This window comes from Schistocerca gregaria, chromosome 2 (assembly GCF_023897955.1).
Source record: "Schistocerca gregaria isolate iqSchGreg1 chromosome 2, iqSchGreg1.2, whole genome shotgun sequence".
NCBI classification, from domain to species: Eukaryota; Metazoa; Arthropoda; class Insecta; order Orthoptera; family Acrididae; genus Schistocerca; species Schistocerca gregaria.
Window position 1 is genome coordinate 883063530 of NC_064921.1, and position 20020 is coordinate 883083549.

Consider the following 20020-nt stretch of genomic DNA (forward strand, 5'->3'; position numbering starts at 1 on the left):
CCTCTATAGGCAAGAGTAATAAAATCCTACTGATTAACTGCTGAAGCACCTGAAACAGAGTGCCAGAGTTTGAAGAGCTCCTCAGAGCCAATGGAGTTTACATAGTACTATGTACAGAAAGCTGGTTAAAACTCAAAATTAATAGGAATGAGATTTTTGGGGAAAATTCACGTTTATTTCAAAAGGATAGGCTAAAAGGAAATGGGAGTAGTGTATTTGTTGCAGTAGACAAAGAACTCCAATCCACCAAAACAGAAACTAAAGCTGCAAGTAAGTCTGTTTGGGCATGACTCAGTATCAAGGGTGTATCTTTCTGTCGACCACCAGAATTCTAAAAGATGTAACTGAAAATTTTATGCAAAACCATCATGATCACCATTTTAATCATCCAACTATGAATTAGATGTAGTGGGCATGACAAAACATCCTGTGGATAACAATTAAATGCCCTCCATGAAAACTACATAGAACAGATAATTCGGAACCCTATGCATGACAGAAATATATTGGATCTAACCACTGCAAATAGACCTGCCTCTCTGAGGATGTTCATGCTGAAAATGGTATTAGTGACCATGAGGCAGCAGGAAAATCTCTCACTAAACACAAAGACACTCTGTTTATGTCAAGGCTGGCAGTTGTATCAAAGTTTTTGTCCAGACGCCCAAGCATGAAACTGAAGGCAGCAAAGCAAAGTCAGCAATACTGATGTCAGTTTTGAAATGTGCCTTTACAAATGGAAATCCAGGAATGTTATGCCAGTTTAATTCTCACGCCACTGTAAAGATGAGTGACATTAGATATCAGTGTCACTTGCACTGAGAAACAGCTGAAATAGCTAAATTTGAACAAATCTGCAGGACCCAGTGGAATCCCTATCACATTCTATACCGAATTTGTGGCTGTGTTAGCTTCCCTTTTAATCATATTATACGGTTTTCATGCAAACAAAAAACTATACCCACTTGTTGGAAGGAGGACAAGCCACACCTGTCAACAGGAAGCACAGAAAAAGTGAGCGACAAAGCTACCATCCGATAACCTTGATGTTAATCTATTGTAGAATGTTAGAAAATATTTTGAGCTCAAGTATAATGATTTAATAACAGTTTCAAGGTGAATTAAAATGTATAATGTTCTTGAAGACTTATTTATTTTACCATTTTTCCTTATGAACTCAATCTAAATGTTACTGTTTTAATTATACATTATGTGCTCACAATCTGTAAAGAAGTGCTTCTATAAAATCTTGTTTCTATATTCCGGTATAAACCTGCAATGCTGTATCCTCCTCCTATCCAACATAAACTTAGTCACGCTTACTGTTGACACTGAGTTCATAATTACATTAAGGAAAGACTCCCACCACTATGGACAACACATCTCTTTAATGTCTATAGCTTGCTGAGTAAAGGTAATACTAGATAATCTTCATCTGTTACTAAAAAGGAATTCTTCCTTTCCTTTTGTGTGGATTCTAGGGGACTTAGTTAAAACTGTGGGAAATACCTGCCTCTTGCAGACAGTGAGCTCTCCAAGCATACTTTGCTTTGCTGACAGGCATGTGCAGGTCCTGTGATTCAAGATAAGCACTCCAGACAGGTAAGAAGCCAGATTTGTGACACAGCCTAGGTGAGTTTTAACTTCTCACATATACCTGCTGAATCCCTGAATCTACATGAAGAATAGATCATAATATTACATCTCAAAGAGTAACCACAACTGAAGAACATTCCTGGTAGCTGACCAATATCCACAACAAGTCTTCATCCTGTCCAAACACCATACATTACAAAATTTCAAATCACAATTACCACAGCCCCAACCTAAACACATACAAAGCTATTGATCGAAGTACTATTCCTAATTCTAGAACAATGTTGTGAACATACCTGAAAATGTGTGCTCATCTTAAAGTTTAATGTGCCAGAGGTAACACAAGCTCCAAGTCAAAACTATTTTTCATATAATCTTGAGTACTATAGTTATCTCATACAAAATGGAAACCTCTCATCTCTGTTCCTTTAAAGGATTCAGCTCCTTATTTTCAATACCTTCACAAAGAATTTAATAGCTCCTACTTAATATCTAGAATCTTATCGGTTTCCACAAAATAACCTTGTATTATTATTATCACCAAATAAACTTGTATTGTTATTATCAGTCTCCACATCACCAAATATATTTACAGTTCTTTTAATAAGTGATTAGCCGTAATGAAGAATTTCTACTTTGATTTATCAACATACTGAAAACCTTATAATTGAGGGTTATTCAAAAAGACAGACAAAATTTAATTAATTTGCATTGCACAGCATATAAATGGGACATGAATAGTCTACATACTGAAGGAAAGAAGAAGGTCCAAAGTATCATTTTGTTTTGTTAACCACTATCTGCATAAATAGCCACTAGGATTGTGATAGTTGGGTCAACAGCTGCTAGGGTACTCCCACAAATAGTGAGTTGTGAGTAAGATGGATATGACGCAGCAGGTTTTCTGCTTTCTTGAGTCAAGTGAGTCTTTGGTTACAATGCAGTGGCCATTTCATTTCTGAATCGGCATTGAACGTGGACAAAAGTCTATGGGCCATTCTTTTTTGCAGAAAGTACTGTAACTGGGAATAATATACCTGGATATGTTGGAACAATGGCTTTTTCCTCAACTTATTAAAAATTCACAAGACTTTATTTTGCAACAGGATCAAGCTCACCCCATTGGCACCATCATATCTGAGGGTTTTAAATCAATCTCTTCTTTGGCACTGGACAGGTTACATGGGATATCAAGACACGGCATTCCACTTCTGATTAGCAAGAACTCATGCTCTGTGACTTCTTCTTTTGGGGCTATGTTTAGGAGGCTGTTTATGATCCACCTCTACCAACAACTCTGGTTGACCTGTGGCTCTTAGATGTTTGCTATGCACCAAAAGGGGGACACATTAAAAATATATATCCTATGTTAAAAAACATTGAAACTTCCTTCTGTCATTGGTATGCAGACTGTTCATGTACAATTTATACGTCATAAAATACAAATCAATTAAACTAGGTCCACATTCTGATTAGCCCTGTATTATCACTTTTTTCTGGTCATTGCTGTCCACCTATTTTTGTTACTCTATCGGCATCCATAGTCTGCAAACCACTGTGAAGTGCATGGCAGGGGTACTACCCACTCTCTAAGTTATTAGGGCTTCTTTCCGTTCCACTTAGGTATGGAGCATTGGCATAATGATTGCTTAAACATTTCTGTGCATACTATAATTAGTCAAAAATCTCATATTCGTGATATCTATGGGAGCAATAGATTGTAGGTTATATAGTTTTTCTTTGTCTTAAAGTGTCTGCCAGGTTAGTTCTTTCAGAAAATCCATGACACTCTCCTATAGGTCAAACCAACTTCTGAGGATTTGTTTTTTTGTGCTGCCTTTCTTTGTATCCATCCAATATCCTCTGTTTGCCATATTTGGTATGGGACCTACACACTTGAGGAATGTTCTAGGAGGAGTTGCATGAGTGTTTTGTGAGCAATCTTCTTTGTAGACAGATAGGAGTGATAGCATTTCCCTAGAATTCTACCAATGAACTTGTCTGCCACCTGCTTTACCTACAACTGAGCGTATATGATCATTCCACTAAATACTCCTACAACCATTACAATCAGTATTTGTATGAGTCAATCATTTCTAATCATGAATCATTGATTTTGTGGACATGAGATATGGTGTTTGTCTGCTAATGTTTGCACTAGTTTGAAGTTTGAAATCTAACTGAATATTTGTATAGCTTTTATCAGATAGCACTACATTATAGATATCAGTTTAAGTTACTTTGAATACAGTCTACCAGATCATTAATCTACAAGATGGACACAAAGGGTCCCAACATTCTTAGTTGTTGCTTGTCTACAACGAATTTCACACCAGTCAATGACTATCCATCATAGGTGACATGGTACATCTTCCTTACTAAAGAACTCTAAATCCAGTCATAAATTTTACTCAGTACTTCATGTGACTGCACTATAATTAATAATCACTATGTAGTACTGAGTCAAATGTTTTTTGGAAATAAGAAATACTGCCTTGATCCATGGCTTGTGGTGTAAAATATCCTTCCAGTAGAGCATTTACCTAACCAATGAAAGATGGTCGCAATAACATACACCATATAGTAGTAAATTATTTAGGAATACAAAGCTATTTGCAGATTTTTATCATCTGTTTTGCACGTGGACTTATAGGTTTGCATACCGAGTTTCCTTATGTTGGGATGGTACCTGCAGTATTATCATGAGTTACAGTAACTGCAAGGGGTTTGTGTAAACTCCATGAGCTGACATCCTGGCTTGGAGTAGAATGGTGTGCTACTGAGTACAGAGGATGCTGTGACAATGCAGTATGACATCATGGCAGAACAGAGGACAGCTACAGAACTGTCAAACATATCATTAGACTGATGTAGGATTTCAAAGTATACATAAAAGTGATGTTTCCTGTTACTAAGAGGCTGCACATTGGCATGTTTTATAAAAAAAAATTGTTAAAATGAGAAGTATTTCGTATTCCCCCTTAGAAAGTTGGAAGTTGGTGATGTTTATCAGATTCCAGCACCAGCACAGTCCAAGCAGAAAGTTTAATTATAGGTGGAGCAATTCAGAACTTCAAGAAAATGACAAATTTGTATCTGAACAAATGTATATTTAAAGGGGAACATTGCAGGCTTTCAGGATGTTGTTGTTGTTGTTGTTGCTGTTGTGGTCTTCAGTCCTGAGACTGGTTTGATGCAGCTCTCCATGCTACTCTTCCCTGTGCAAGCTTCTTCATCTCCCAGTACCTACTGCAATGCTTTCAGGATATCATGTGAGAAAAGAACAAATTGAGTTTCACATGACCGATATTTTTGCAATGTTTGTTGTTTGCATGAAAGTGTTCATTCTGTTCTCATTATGTTTAAACTCACAATATGTTCTACGATCCAACAACATATGGCTGACAAGAATACTGGACAGTAGTTTTGTAGCTCACTTCTGATACCATCCTTGTAACTAGGTGTGAGCTGTGCTTTATTCTGACTATTATGCCCAGACTTTTTGTTCAAGAGATCTACAGTACATTGTGGATTAAAAATGGGTTAACTCATTCCAAATTCTGCATATTAAATAATAAGGATCCCTCATAGCACTGAAACTTCATTAATTTTATACATTTACAGCAGTACTCTGTGAACCTCGGTGAAGTGCATGGCGGAGGGTACATCCCATTGTACGAGTTGTTAGGGCTTTTGCTCGTTCCATTCACATATGGTGCACAGAAAAAAAACGATAGTTTAGATGCATCTTGCATGATGTAATTACTCTAATCTTATCCTCATGATCCCTATAGGAGTGATGTGTGAGGGTTGTAGTATATTTAAAATCATAATTTATAGGCGGTTCTCGAAATTTTGTATGTAGACTTTCTTGGAACAATTTACATCTATTTTCAAGAGTTTTCTAGTTCAGTTCTTTCAACATCTCTATGAAACTCTCTCACAGGTCATACAAACCTGTGACCATTCCTGCTGTCCTTCTCTGTATATGTTAAACATCCCCTGCTAGTCCTCTTTGTCAGGGGTCCCACACACTTGAGCAATATTCTAAGATGGGTCACAAGAGTGATTTGTAAGCAGCTTCCTTTATAGACTGATTGCACTTCACTAATATTCTATTCTACCAATAAATAAAAGTCTGCTATCTGCTTTAACCATGACTGAGCCTAAGTGATTGTTCCACTTTATGTCTCTACTAAGCGTTACATCCAAATATTTGCAGGAGTTTACACATTCTAACATTATTTTCATAGGATACTAAGATTTTTTTCTTTATGTGAAGTGCACAATCTTACATTTTTGAACATTTAAAACAAGTTGCCAGTCATTGCACCGCTTTAAAATCTTCTCAAAGTTTGACTGAATATTTGTACAATTTCATTCAGACTGTACTTCTTTGTAGATATCTGCACCATCTGCAAAGACTCTGAGGCTACTATTAATATAGTCCACAAGATCATTAATATACAACATGAACAGCAAGGGCCCCAACAACTTCCCTGGAGTACACACGAAGTTACTTCTACATCTATCCACTACCCATCCAAGATAACATGTTACATACTCTCTCCCAAGAAATCCTCAATCCAGTTACCTATTTCATCTGATAGCCCATATGATCGAACTTTGATAATAGGCATATGTATACTACTGAGTCAAACACTTTTTAGAAATTGGGAAATACTGCATCTAACTCACAGTTCTGATCCATGACTTTTAGGGCGTCATGAGAGTTGGGTCTCACATGATCTATGTTTGATAAATGAATCTTGTGTACTTTGACACGTTCCACATCATTACGAAAGAATCGTGTTCATGATCCATGGAACAAGTAATATAACTAAACTAAACTAAACTGTTTCCAATTCCATGCTGGTTGACATGGAGACGGTCATTCTGTACGAGATACCTCATTATGTTTGAGCTCAGAATACATTCTAAGATTCTACAACAAATGGATGTCAAGGATATTGGATGGTAGTTTGGTAGATCACTTCTGCTACCCTTTTTGTAGACAGGTGTGAACTGTGCTTTTTTTCCAACTACTGGTCACTGTTTTTTGTTGACAGGATCTACACAAGATTATAGTTAACAGAGGGGCTAACTCAGCCGTAAACTGGGTATAGAATCTGACAGGGATTCCATTGGGCCCTGAGATTTCTTCAGTTTTAAAGATTTCAGCTATTTCTCAATGCCACTGACACTAATATGACCGTATTTCACTCATCTTTTGAGTGGTACAGGAATTAAATTGAGGCAATACTCCTGAGTTTTCCTTTATAAAGAAACATTTGAAAACAGAATTAAGCATTTCTGCTTTTGCTCTGCCACTCTCAGTTTCATTTCCTATCTCATCCATGAGTGGCTGGATGCTAACTGTGGTGCCACTAACAGCCTTTACACATGACCAGATTTTCTTTATGTCTGCAGACTGTAGCTTCTCATTTGCTTTTCCAGCAACTAAGGTTATATGATCAATCTGCTTTTATCTTTAGACATTGCTACTTCCTGGTATTTGTCTCATATATCCAAGCAATTGTGGCTCATTAACCTTGTAATCAAAGTCTACGATATTTCTACATTTCATGAACTTCAAAAATTCTCATTTTCCTATAATAAGGTGAAGTTGCCTGTCCTTATGCCAGATTGATATTGTGCCAAAAATTAACTGGATATTAAAACAATTTCAACAGGTAAAATTTTCCCGTAGACAACTGCATCTGGTATGGTAAGTATGAAACTATATTAATTCAATCCAGTGAGACAATGACACCTAACATGAATAATATTGGGGATATTGCACTTCCTTTTCATCCAGGATAATGTGTTGCATTCTGCCCACCAAGAAATTTTCAACACAGTTGCAAATCTGATTAGACATACCATACAAATGGAATTTCTTTGGTGTGTTACTGAGCAAAAAGCTGTTTTAAAGTCTAAGAACATCAAATCCAACAGATTACCTCTATCCATAGCACTCCAAATAACATGGCTGACGAGTGCAAGTTTTGTTGCACAGGATCAATGTTTTTAGAATTCATAGTAATTTTGGAGGAGGAAGGTGACTGTATTCCATTATATTTGAACTCAGAATATCTTCTAGAATTCTGCTACAAATGTAGATAAGTGGTATATGGAAGTAGTTCTGCAGAGGAGTTCTGCTGTCCTTGTTGCAGGCTTAGTGTGATCTGTGGTGATTTCCAATTGCTCGAAATATCTTTGGTAAATTATGGTCAAGATTGCAGCAAATTAATTTGCAAATTCCATGCAAAGCCTGCCAGGGATTCCATCACACATTTGGACCAAGCTGGGTTTTAGTGATTTTAGTTGCTTCCCACCATGACTAGTCTAATAACATCATTCATCTTTGCAGCAGTAAAACAACTGAATGACAGCAACATTCTTTGGTTTTCTTTTGTGAAGGAACATTTGAAGCAAATATATCTGAAATTTATTTTGTTATGATTTACTTCAGTCTTTGTCTCTTTACAGTTTCCACTGATAGCCTTCACTTGTGACCATTTGTATGAGAATTTTTAAAAATAATTTTCAAAAAACCATAGGTTTTCCATCATACTTCATTTCTGCACTTGTAATTTCCCCAACTTTGAGCTAGTTAAAATGCCCTCAACCAGTATCGCATAGCCTGAGAACACATAGCTCAGACAGGCAGCTACTAGAGATGTTAAATATCACAAGATTCTCTTATCAGTACAGTGAAAAATAATTCTAGTGCACCACAAGATTCTTATAAAAGCACAGTTTGTATATTGCACCAGAATATCAGGGGATTAAAAAACAAAGTACATGAGCTTCTTGCTTGGTTATAAGATTTAGAAACTGAGGGTGGAACAGATGTACTATACCTGCCTGAACATCATGTAGTCACAGGTATGAAAATGGTAAATGTTGGCGGATATAAGCGTTCAGTACATGCAAGTAGAGACACAATGGAAAGAGGAGTTGCCATATATGTTAAAATCTGTCACAGTGTGAAAAATTTGGAAACTAAAAAATTTTGTTTATAGCAAAATAAAGAAGCATGTGTGTGTGAGCATAAACTAAATAATTGTACTTTTATAATTGTAGCCATGTATAGGGGCCCCATTGAGAAATTTTCAGCTATTTTTGAAAAACTTGGATTCTTTGTTGTGCTACCTATCAGACAGAGGGACACAAATATTGTTTGTGGGGATTTCAATGTAGATTTTCTGAAAGAGACCAATAGAAAGCTTTACCTTGAAGTATTGCTTGGTTCTTTCTATTTGATGTCAGTTATTGATTTTCCTACTCAGGTGGTACAGGAAAGCAGCACACTAATAGATAATGTTTTCATAGACCAAGACAAATTCAATCAAACAAAAGCTTTTCCTGTTAAGAATAGTCTGTCTGATCATGATGCACAGCTAGATACAGTATATGACAAAGCTCCATAAAGTAATGTAAAGCAGTACTCCAAAATAGTGCGTTCAATTAATGATTTAACAACTGAAAATTTTAGGGAAAGTTTGCAATACTTGGACTGGGATGAGGTGTACAGGGAACCTGATGCTAATTTAAAATTTAACCTATTTCATGATACCTTTGTGAGGATATTGGAAAACAGTTTCCCTGAGAAAACAGTGAAATACACTACTCTCCATAAGTTTGGAAGCACCTAGTAATTATAGACAATGCAAAGGAAATACAGTATAAAAATGCATTTTGTTGTTGTCCAAATGTTTATTAAGCTCAAATAATACACAGGAAGATGCAACAATTAAATTTTCGATTCCTCAAAATAGCCACACTTTCCAGAATGAGATTTTCACTCTGCAGCGGAGTGTGCGCTGATATGAAACTTCCTGGCAGATTAAAACTGTGTGCCCGACCGAGACTCGAACTCGGAACTTTTGAGTTTCGCGGGCAAGTGCTCTACCATCTGAGCTACTGAAGCATGGCTCATGCCCGGCCCACACAGCTTTACTTCTGCCAGTATTTCGTCTCCTACCTTCCAAACTTTACAGAAGTTCTCCAGTGAACCCTGCAGAACTAGCACTCCTGAAAGAAAGGGTGTTGCGGAGACATGGCTTAGCCACAGCCTGGGGGATGTTTCCAGAATGAGATTTTCACTCTGCAGTGGAGTGTGCGCTGATATGAAACTTCCTGGCAGATTAAAACTGTGTGCCTGACCGAGACTCCAACTCGGGACCTTTGCCTTCCGCTGCAGAGTGAAAATCATGTTCCACATCATTATGAAATGTCATATTCATGATCTATGGAACAAGTATTAATGAAATGAAATGTAATGTAAATACTAATGAGCTGAAGTTTCGTCTGAAGTTCTCCGTTATTTCTCTAGACATTCTACAGTCTAACAGAAACACACAACTACAACTTTTATCCAGTATATGCTCCAGTATATACTAACAAACTAAATAACTTACAGAACACTTTCACTGGAAAAGTGTGCATACATGGGGGGGGGGGGGGGGGGAGGGGGGAGGGAGAAGAGAGAGGGAGGGAGGAATCAGGACAGTGGATAAAGAAAGGGGACATAGGGAGTAACACTGGAAAAATTAAAATCAGACTTGTACAATAGTCGTACAAGAAGATAGTTTTCCTGTTGACCATTTGTATGTGGAAAACAAAGAAAAGGGGTTGAGGGGCTAATGATAGTGTGCATGTTGTGTACAGTCCACTAGATACCATACCATAACATACCCATGAACCATTGACCTTGCCGTTGGTGGGGAGGCTTGCGTGCCTCAATGATACAGATCGCCGTACCGTAGGTGCAACCACAACGGAGGGGTATCTGTTGAGAGGCCAGACAAACATGTGGTTCCTGAAGAGGGGCAGCAGCCTTTTCAGTAGTTGCAGGGGCAACAGTCTGGATGATTGACTGATCTGGCCTTGTAACATTAACCAAAACGGCCTTGCTGTTTTGGTACTGCGAACGGCTGCAAGCAAAGGTAAACTACAGCCGTCATTTTTCCCGAGAGCATGCAGCTTTACTGTATGGTTAAATGATGATGGCGTCCTCTTGGGTAAAATATTCCGGAGGTAAAATAGTCCCCCATTCCGATCTCCGGGCGGGGACTACTCAAGAGGACGTCGTTATCAGGAGAAAGAAAACTGGCTTTCTAAGGATCAGATCCCTTAATCGGGCAGGTACGTTAGACAATTTAAAAAGGGAAATGGATAGGTTAAAGTTAGATATAGTGGGAATTAGTGAAGTTCGGTGGCAGGAGGAACAAGACTTCTGGTCAGGTGAATACAGGGTTATAAATACAAAATCAAATAGGGGTAATGCAGGAGTAGGTTTAATAATGAATAAAAAAATAGGAGTGCGGGTAAGCTACTACAAACAGTATAGTGAATGTATTATAGTGGCCAAGATAGACATGAAGCCCATGCCTACTGCAGTAGTACAAGTTTATATGCCAACTAGCTCTGAAGGTGATGAAGAAATTGAAGAAATGTATGATGAGATAAAAGAAATTATTCAGGTAGTGAAGGGAGATGAAAATTTAATAGTCATGGGTGACTGGAGTTCAAGAATAGGAAAAGGGAGAGAAGGAAACATAGTAAGTGAATATGGATTGGGGCAAATAAATGAAAGAGGTAGCCGTCTGGTAGAATTTTGCACGGAGCATAACTTAATCATAGTTAACACTTGGTTCAAGAATCATAAAAGAAGGTTGTATACATGGTAGAATGCTGGAGATACTAAAAGGTATCAGATAGATTATATAATGGTAAGACAGAGATTTAGTAACCAGGTTTTAAATTGTAGGACATTTTCACGGGCAGATGTGGACTCCGACCACAATCTATTGGATATAAACTGTAGATTAAAACTGAAGAAATTGCAAAAAGGTGGGAATTTAAGGAGATGGACCCTGGATAAACTGACTAAACCAAATGGTGTACAGAGTTTCAGGGAGAGCATAAGGGCACAATTGACATGTAGGGGGGGAAAGAAGTACAGTAGAAGAAGAATGGGTAGCATTAAGGGATGAAGTAGTGAAGGCAGCAGAGGATCAAGTAGGTAAAAAGACAAGGGCTAGTAGAAATCCTTGGGTAACAGAAGAAATATTGAATTTAATTGATGAGAGGAGAAAATATAAAAATGCAGTAAATGAAGCAGCAAAAAGGAATACAAACGTCTCAAAAATAAGATTGACAGGAAGTGCAAAATGGCTAAGCAGGCATGGCTAGAGGACAAATGTAAGGATGTAGAGGCTTATCTCACTAGGGGTAAGATAGATACAGCCTACAGGAAAATTAAAGAGACCTTTGGAGAACAGAAAGCCACTTGTATGAATATCAAGAGCTCAGATGGAAGCCCAGTTCTAAGCAAAGAGGGAAAATCAGAAAGGAGGAAGGAGTATATAGAGGGTCTATACAAGGGAGATGTACTTGAGGACAATATTATGGAAACGGAAGAGGATATAGATGAAGATAAAATGGGAGATACGATACTGCGTGAAGAGTTTGACAGAGCACTGAAAGACCTGAGTCGAAACAAGGCCCCGGGAGTACACAACATCCCATTAGAACTACTGACGGCCTTGGGAGAGCCAGTCCTGACAAAACTCTACCATCTGGCGAGCAAGATGTACGAGACAGGTGAAATACCCTCAGACAGTTTGACAGAGCACTGAAAGACCTGAGTCGAAACAAAGCCCCAGGAGTAGACAACATTCCATTAGAACTACTGATGGCCTTGGGGGAGCCAGTCCTGACAAAACTCTACCATCTGGTGAGCAAGATGTATGAGACAGGCGAAATACCCTCAGACTTCAAGAAGAATATAATAATTCCAATCCCAAAGAAAGCAGGTGTTGACACCACAGCTGCAAAATACTAATGCGAATTGTTTACGGATGAATGGAAAAACTGGTAGAAGCCAACCTCGGGGAAGATCAGTGGCAATACTGACCTTACGACTTATCTTAGAAGAAAGATTAAGGAAAGGCAAACCTACGTTTCTAGCATTTGTAGACTTGGAGAAAGCTTTTGACAATGTTGACTGGAATACTCTCTTTCATATTCTAAAGGTGACAGGGGTAAAATACAGGGAGCAATAGGCTATTTACAATTTGTACAGAAACTAGATGGCAGTTATAATAAGAGTCGAGGGGCATGAAAGGGAATCAGTGGTTGGAAAGGGAGTGAGACAGGGTTGTAGCCTCTCCCGGATGTTATTCAGTCTGTATATTGACCAAGCAGTAAAGGAAACAACAGTAAAATTATTTGGAGTAGGTATTAAAATCCAGGGAGAAGAAATAAAAGCTTTGAGGTACGCCGATGACATTGTAATTCTGTCAGAGACAGCAAAGGACTTGGAAGAGCAGTTGAACGGAATGGACAGTGTCTTGAAAGGAGGATATAAGATCAACATCAACAAAAGTAAAACGAGGATAATGGAATGTAGTCGAATTAAATCGGGTGATGCTGAGGGAATCAGATTAGGAAATGAGACACTTAAACAAGTAAAGGAGTTTTGCTATTTGGGGAGCAAAATAACTGACGATGGTCGAAGTAGACAGGGTATAAAATGTAGACTGGCAATGGCAAGGAAAGCGTTTCTGAAGAAGAGAAATTTGTTAACATCGAGTATAGATTTAAGTGTCAGGAAGTCATTTCTGAAAGTATTTGTATGGAGTGTAGCCATGTATGGAAGTGAAACATGGACAATAAATAGTTTGGACAAGAAGAGAATAGAAGCTTTTGAAATGTGGTGCTACAGAAGAATGTTGAAGATTGGGTGGGTAGATCACGTAACTAATGAGGAGGTATTGAATAGGATTGGAGAGAAGAAAAGTTTGTGGCACAACTTGACTAGAAGAAGGGATCGGTTGGTAGGACATGTACTGAGGCATCAAGGGATCACAAATTTAGTATTGGAGGGCAGCGTGGAGGGTAAAAATCGTAGAGGGAGACCAAGAGATGAATACACTAAGCAGATTCAGAAGGATGTAGGTTGCAGTAGGTTCTGGGAGATGAAGGACCTTGCACAGGATAGATTAGCATGGAGAGCTGCATCAAACCAGTCTCAGGACTGAAAACCTTAACAACAACAACAACCATACCATAGCTTGCAGGTCATAAAAGTACATCAATTGTAAAGCATAAAATTTTATCATGAGTGAGGAAAATATAATGAAGCTACACACAATAGAACTCTGATCAAGTTTTCCAACACAAGTACTTTAGAAATTACTGAGATATTTGCAGATCAAACCATATGACATTTTACAAATCTGAACACTGAAATACTGTATGGTGTTATTCTGTAGATGCTAGACTTCTGCTCATGATTCATGTCTCTTATTAAACTAAAAGTTGGTGAACAGATTTTCTTTGAAAATAATGAATTCCAAAATAAATTGTCTCAGCCTTCTAAGAGATATCTAAAATGAGTTCCCTAATCATCTGATTTTACCAATACTGCAATGTGTCTTAATTATATTAACCATTGCAGGAGAGAGGGGAAACAGGCTTTCTACAGCACTGTCTGAGTCACCTTACGGAAGACGCATTGCATTTCAGATTATTCACGTTCTTCAAGCACAAATTAAAGGTAGAAAAAAGAAAGAAGACCAAAGGATTATTCACACTCTTCAATCACAGATTACAAGAAGGAAAAAGAAAGAAAACCAATGAGAAGGTATTATATTGTACTATGATATCTTCTCCTTCTTTCTTAATTTATATACATTTAGGTGTATGTCTCATAACATATAAGTGTACAGAGTAAGTCCATCATCACTTATTACAGAATAAATAATGTCTGTTATAAGTGGATGTTCATTTGAGTATTCTGCTATATCATCGCAAATTGCCATAATCACCAAAGACTGGTTACTGTCCACAAGCTCAGTCTTAATACAAGTCTAAAATATTTACTTACCGGCATGGCTGGCAGCAGACACTGTACTGTCACACACAAGAGGTATGAATATCAAGCTTTCAGAAGCAGAAGTGAAGGTTCTTCTGTATGGAGAATATAGGAAAAGAGAGAGACTGAAAGGAGAGAAAATGTTTAATGGACTAGAGGGAAAGTAATTCAGAACCTTGACCCTAGAGAAATGTGACAACATTGGACAAAATCAAAATTAATGCTAGCTTACAATAAACTCCACTATTAATTTCTGTTTTCTCCAGTCCTCTTCTGTTCTGTTGACAAAAATTAATGAATCTTTCCTCCCATCACTATATGTAACTCAAAGGAGCCCTTAAGGTTCAAGAATCAAACATCTCTCATGTGTGACTGTAGAGTTCCTGCTAACTTATATGCCAGTACATAAATTTTAACACGCTATAAGTTTCCAAGTTCCATGAACAGATGCTTATATTACGTAAATGCCTGCACAGTGTACCTTCATACATCCTGGTCTTTTCGATCTGTTTTCACAGATACAGAATGTGGTGAATGCACATCTGCTGGAACGTTGGTTCTTCATTATTCCCTCTACATGACACACATACTTAACTATTTTTGCTGTCTCAGTTTTTCATCCCACTTCTCACTACATGCTCTCACTCCACATAAACACACAATGTTTTCTGTATAATTATTCCAGTTACCTGCTGACTTCGTATTTTGGACTGTGTTACTCACTCACACTGCTCACTGTTCCTCAATTCATGTCCAATATTTGATATGCTGTACTGTACATTCAAGATTCGTTGGACCAAATAAATACAAATATAAAACACTGTACTGCAGGATACTCCTTATCTCATATTTTTTATTCCCTGTTATATACTGAACATCACTGTCCATATGCATTTGTAAATCCAAAATGACATGGTGAAGCTTGACAAAAGCATCAAATAAGCCAGCTCTTTTCTCCCTTATACAGGTTCAACGTGGATCTATCAACTGTCAAATGTAAGACGGTAACTAGAATTACTTTCATTTATCACAGTCATTTTAATACAGTCTATCATTAGCAAAACTGTATCAAATTTATCTGGCTATGATACCATAAATATATTAAATTATAACTCAACATTTGATACATTTAATCAACATATCAAAAGGGTTGGGAACTAAGACACACTTTCATATGCTTGAAGGTGTGGAAATCACTTGTTGCTAAATTAAAGCTATACATTTCTTGTGTTTGCAGCAAATAGCTTCACCACACATTACCCAGAAAACACAAAAAACATTGAGTAAGCTGAAAGAAGATATTTTGAAACAATGAACCTACAGTCCAGTGATACCTCCAACTCTCTTATACATTTTCATGCCCATGAAAAAATGGATTCTTCTCAATGAACTGACTCTGATATGGAACTTCTAAGACACCGTCATGAGATAACTGTGCTCATGTGTCTCAAAATTTTATACAGATGATATTTGCCAACTAATTAAGATGTATGCAAAAATCTGAATGGCGGTGAATTAGAAAAGTAATACAAATGTTTATACTTCAGATTTTTCTAATAAATATTCTTCAAGTATTCCAGTACTGTATTTATATTAGATTAGTGTGTAAGTTCGTAGTGTTTTTGTTCTGTACGTTGGTATTCTGGTTGCTATGGATTTATTTATTGATTGTAATTTTTTATTTGTAGTTCGCTGTTGTTATTTGTGTTAACATGTTGTCATTTTTTCACTTGGAAATAGTGAGTGGAGCTGTGGGCTCTAGAAAATGGAGTGCCAAGTGGAGCAATTGGAACATTTCCGACATATTCTTCTGTTTGAGTTCAATAGAGGTGTGACAGCAATGGAGTTTGATAAATATTGTTTAAACGCAATAATCCAGAATGATCCAGGTTATTGTACTCGAGAACTGGCAAATACGATGAACTGTGATCATTCCCCAATCATGCAACATTTGCATTCAACAGGGTAGGTTCAAAAATCAGATGTATGGGTACAACATGATCTAAGCCAAAATCACAAAAATCAGCAGGTGCCATATGTGCATCTCTGTTTGCTTGTCAACAATTGGCTCATGAATAAAACTGACCATTCCTATCCTGCATCATTGCTAGTATGAGAAATGGTGCCTTTAAGCTAATGTGTGGAAAAGAAAGGAATAGTTCAGCCCAAACAACTCAGCAACTCTCCACACAAAAATCTGTGCACACCCACAAAAGATAACATTATGGTGCTGGTGGAACAGCAATGGTGCGGTGTGCTACGAATTACTTCTCTGAGGTATAATCATCACTGCTGACTTTTATTGTCAACAACTAAGCACATCTTGCAGACACAGTCCATGCCAAGAAAAACAACCAAGTGACTCTGTCAAATGACAGCACACTGTGACAAGGCCTACCTTCATTCTGCTAGACTGTCAAAAAAGACGTTGGAAAATCATTCCACACCCAACTTCTTCACCTGATCATGTGCCCTCAGATTTTCACCTTTTCTGCTCTCTATTGAACAACCTTCAATAAACTTCCTTTCCAGATGGAAATGGGCTCTGAACATGGCTTGACAAGTTCTTTGCCTCAAAAATCATGTGGTTTCCACAGTTTCAGAAGCAAAAAGCTACCCCAGCATTGGCAGACTGCTGTAAATAGTGAAGGAGAATATATTATTGATGACTAAAGCCTCTTTTATGTGTACCTGTTGTATTTATTAAAATTATGGATAAATGCTAAAACCTTGTGCACCAATCTGATAGCTTACTTCCTGGCTAGTCCTAATACAGACATTTCAGTTTTCTGATGACTTTACAGAGAATTTTATAATCCAATTTTTCATCTGATTTAATTATGTGATTATCAGTATTCCTATATGTTAAGTACATTTTTCTCTTAGTTTTGCTCACTATTTTGATGCCATTTATAAGCCAGAGTTTAGGAGCATTTAATCTACTGACACAGGTTATTTTTTAGGACAGCAATTTTCAAAGGGAACTATGTTACAGAATACTTTATTTACACAAGGTGTATAGTATGCATCTTTCCTGTGTGTATTTCACAAATATTTTTTGAATTCCTCTGTTTCTTTCTCATTCAAGACCCTTGCAGTTTTTCACTTATTATTTTTATTTATGTCAAGCACCACAATAATAAGTTCAGCTGATGAGCTTAATGACCTCAGACACAATTAATTATAGAATAAGTCTAAAAAATTCTGTCAATTAGCAGTGGTGCTAATACCCATACCTGCAGTTGGAAATTCTTATGTTGATAATTTAATTATATGAAATGAACCAGGAGTATAGGGTAATTATAGAATGCTAAGTTCTCGAAAATTTAAAGGTTTGGTATTCATTCATTTTTTTTTGGAAGTTTAGGAGCTTGATAAAAGGACATATATGATAGAAAATCTGTTATGGCTGGTTCTTTTTTTGTGCAAAATCTGTTCTATATATTTTGCCATCTGTCTTTTTTGGGCTTTTGTCTCCTTGAATCATACATGATTAATTTTTACTGTAAAAGTTCCTTTAGTTGCAGCAGACACTGCTTTAATTCAAATAATTATTACAAAGGTGCCCCTTGTGAATTTTCATGACTGGTCCCTACCAAGAAATATTGCAAGCAAATTCTAATAAAGCAGTCCAGCAACATTCTTGTTCCCATAGACGATAACTGTGCTCTTTTATGTTAGAGTTTTTCATTGCTTTTGAGGTTCATTTTGTTGTCCTTTTGGTTTATCCCATGATCTTGGTTTTCCACTTCCAACATGGGAAGAAAATTTCTATTATAGATACATATTCACAGTTTGCAAGACATGAAGTTTTGAATAGTGGGTGATAAATTCATCATTCTCAATCAGGTACCTCTCCATTTTATTTATGTACAAAGAGAAACAAAATGAATAATTCTTCACTTGTTCTAATTTTATTCCTATGAACTCTGTGCTGTACATGTTTCTGAATGTAGTTTGTATTACAAACGTCTAAGGCAAGCCAGATTCACAACAGTTTTCTTTTGATTGTTTCCAATGTGAGACCTTACGCACATTAGCAAACTGACAGTAAACAACACCTTTGGTGAAAGGCCACTCGTCAGATGAATGAAGTTCCTTAGTCATTCTTAGACAATAAACGATACAACATGTCAAAAAGGGGCTGCAAATGAGTTCACAAGTAGTCTTCTTTTCCCACAAGCTATATTTCTTGAAGTTCAGAAAATTGCAATGTATAATCTTCTTGCCCATGTATCATATGTTCTTTCCATTTTATACAGTCACCCAATAAATATAATATTCAAGTACTTCATTACAGACATTACAGTCAACAAAAGTGCTATTTCCTGTCTGCCCATGAGCACTCAGTTCATATTTAGCTGTAAATCAACACACTCAAAAGTAAATTCCTTGTACACAGTTATGAACCTGTGAGTGTCTACCATGGAAGAGTAGCTCTTGACAAACAAGAACATTATTTCTAGAAAATATCAAAAGGAAACTGAAATTATTTGATAAATATGAGATATATTTACAAAAACTGCCTTAACAGTACTGCCTTATGGCAGCTACAGCAATACATCAACATTTCTACAGAGACTGCTGTACAACCAACAATACTTACTGAGAAAAAATACATGATAAAATGAAATTCTGAAATGGGTGCTAAAGACATACAGTTTTGTCCTGCAAGAAACAGTACTTTGTTCTTTTTAAAAACAAATTTTCTTAGTTCCATTTCTAACAAAATGTTTAGGAACTGACAGACTATTTATGGAATCAAATCCTGTGGTACCTATCATCCCTTACGTCATTCAAAAACAGATATTAATGTCAAGATTATAAAAAGCAGTATTGCACATTGTTCTGGTCATAGTGTATTTACACTACTGTTACCATAGAAACCAGAAATGCTGAAGACATTCACAGTAAAACCACCAAAAAGAAACACACAATTCTACAGTGCATGAAGTAAACCATGTACTGTTGCCATGTGGTGCTTCAGATAGGCCAGGCGGCTGAGGACGACATTGCATACTGGACAGCGTGTCGCACCTCGGTGTACGTCTTTGTGTTTGGACAACGAGCTGCCAGATTTGAACACTTTGTCACAGAGCTTGCACGCATAAGGCCATCGGAACTGAGATGTGGAATGGGGTGCAGGTACGGGTAGGTGCAAGGGCTTTGTCTGTGCCTGACGTGATGACTGGTCCAGCTCCGGCGCTTCAGGTATTGTCCCTCCACTGGTGGGCCACCAGCCGAGTTCTTCATCCAGCCACACCGCCTCGGGTTCTGGAGGGAGAGGAACCTCAATAAGTATCCATAATTGGACAGCAGTCCTCCTCTCCACTGGGGTAAGCCCCACTTGTTCTGATAACATGTACTTGTTACGACGAGTACTGATGAATTTTAAATGAACCTGACTCCAAGGCTAAATGTGATAAGGGTTTCAACTTGCAAAATTTTCCATTATCATTTCAATGAATGTATGGGAAATTAAATAAAGACACATTTCCCCAAAAATCACTAAAATGTCAGTTATAATTACATAAG

At 37.3% G+C, this 20020-nt stretch overlaps 1 protein-coding gene across 9 annotated transcripts in view; it reads right to left on the reverse strand.

The window, feature by feature from the left end:
* Positions 1-20020, reverse strand: part of LOC126335303 (broad-complex core protein isoforms 1/2/3/4/5-like) — a 400342-nt gene that overhangs the window by 97965 nt on the left and 282357 nt on the right. For 3 of the 9 annotated variants that reach the window (XM_049998410.1, XM_049998411.1, XM_049998412.1), the window contains one exon: positions 18351-19759. The exons of the other annotated variants lie outside the window; for them this stretch is intronic. In XM_049998410.1, coding sequence (XP_049854367.1) covers positions 19425-19759 — 335 coding nt within the window. In that variant the 3' untranslated portion in view covers positions 18351-19424. Of the gene's footprint in view, positions 1-18350; positions 19760-20020 lie in introns of those variants that run through there. 9 annotated transcript variants of the gene reach the window in all.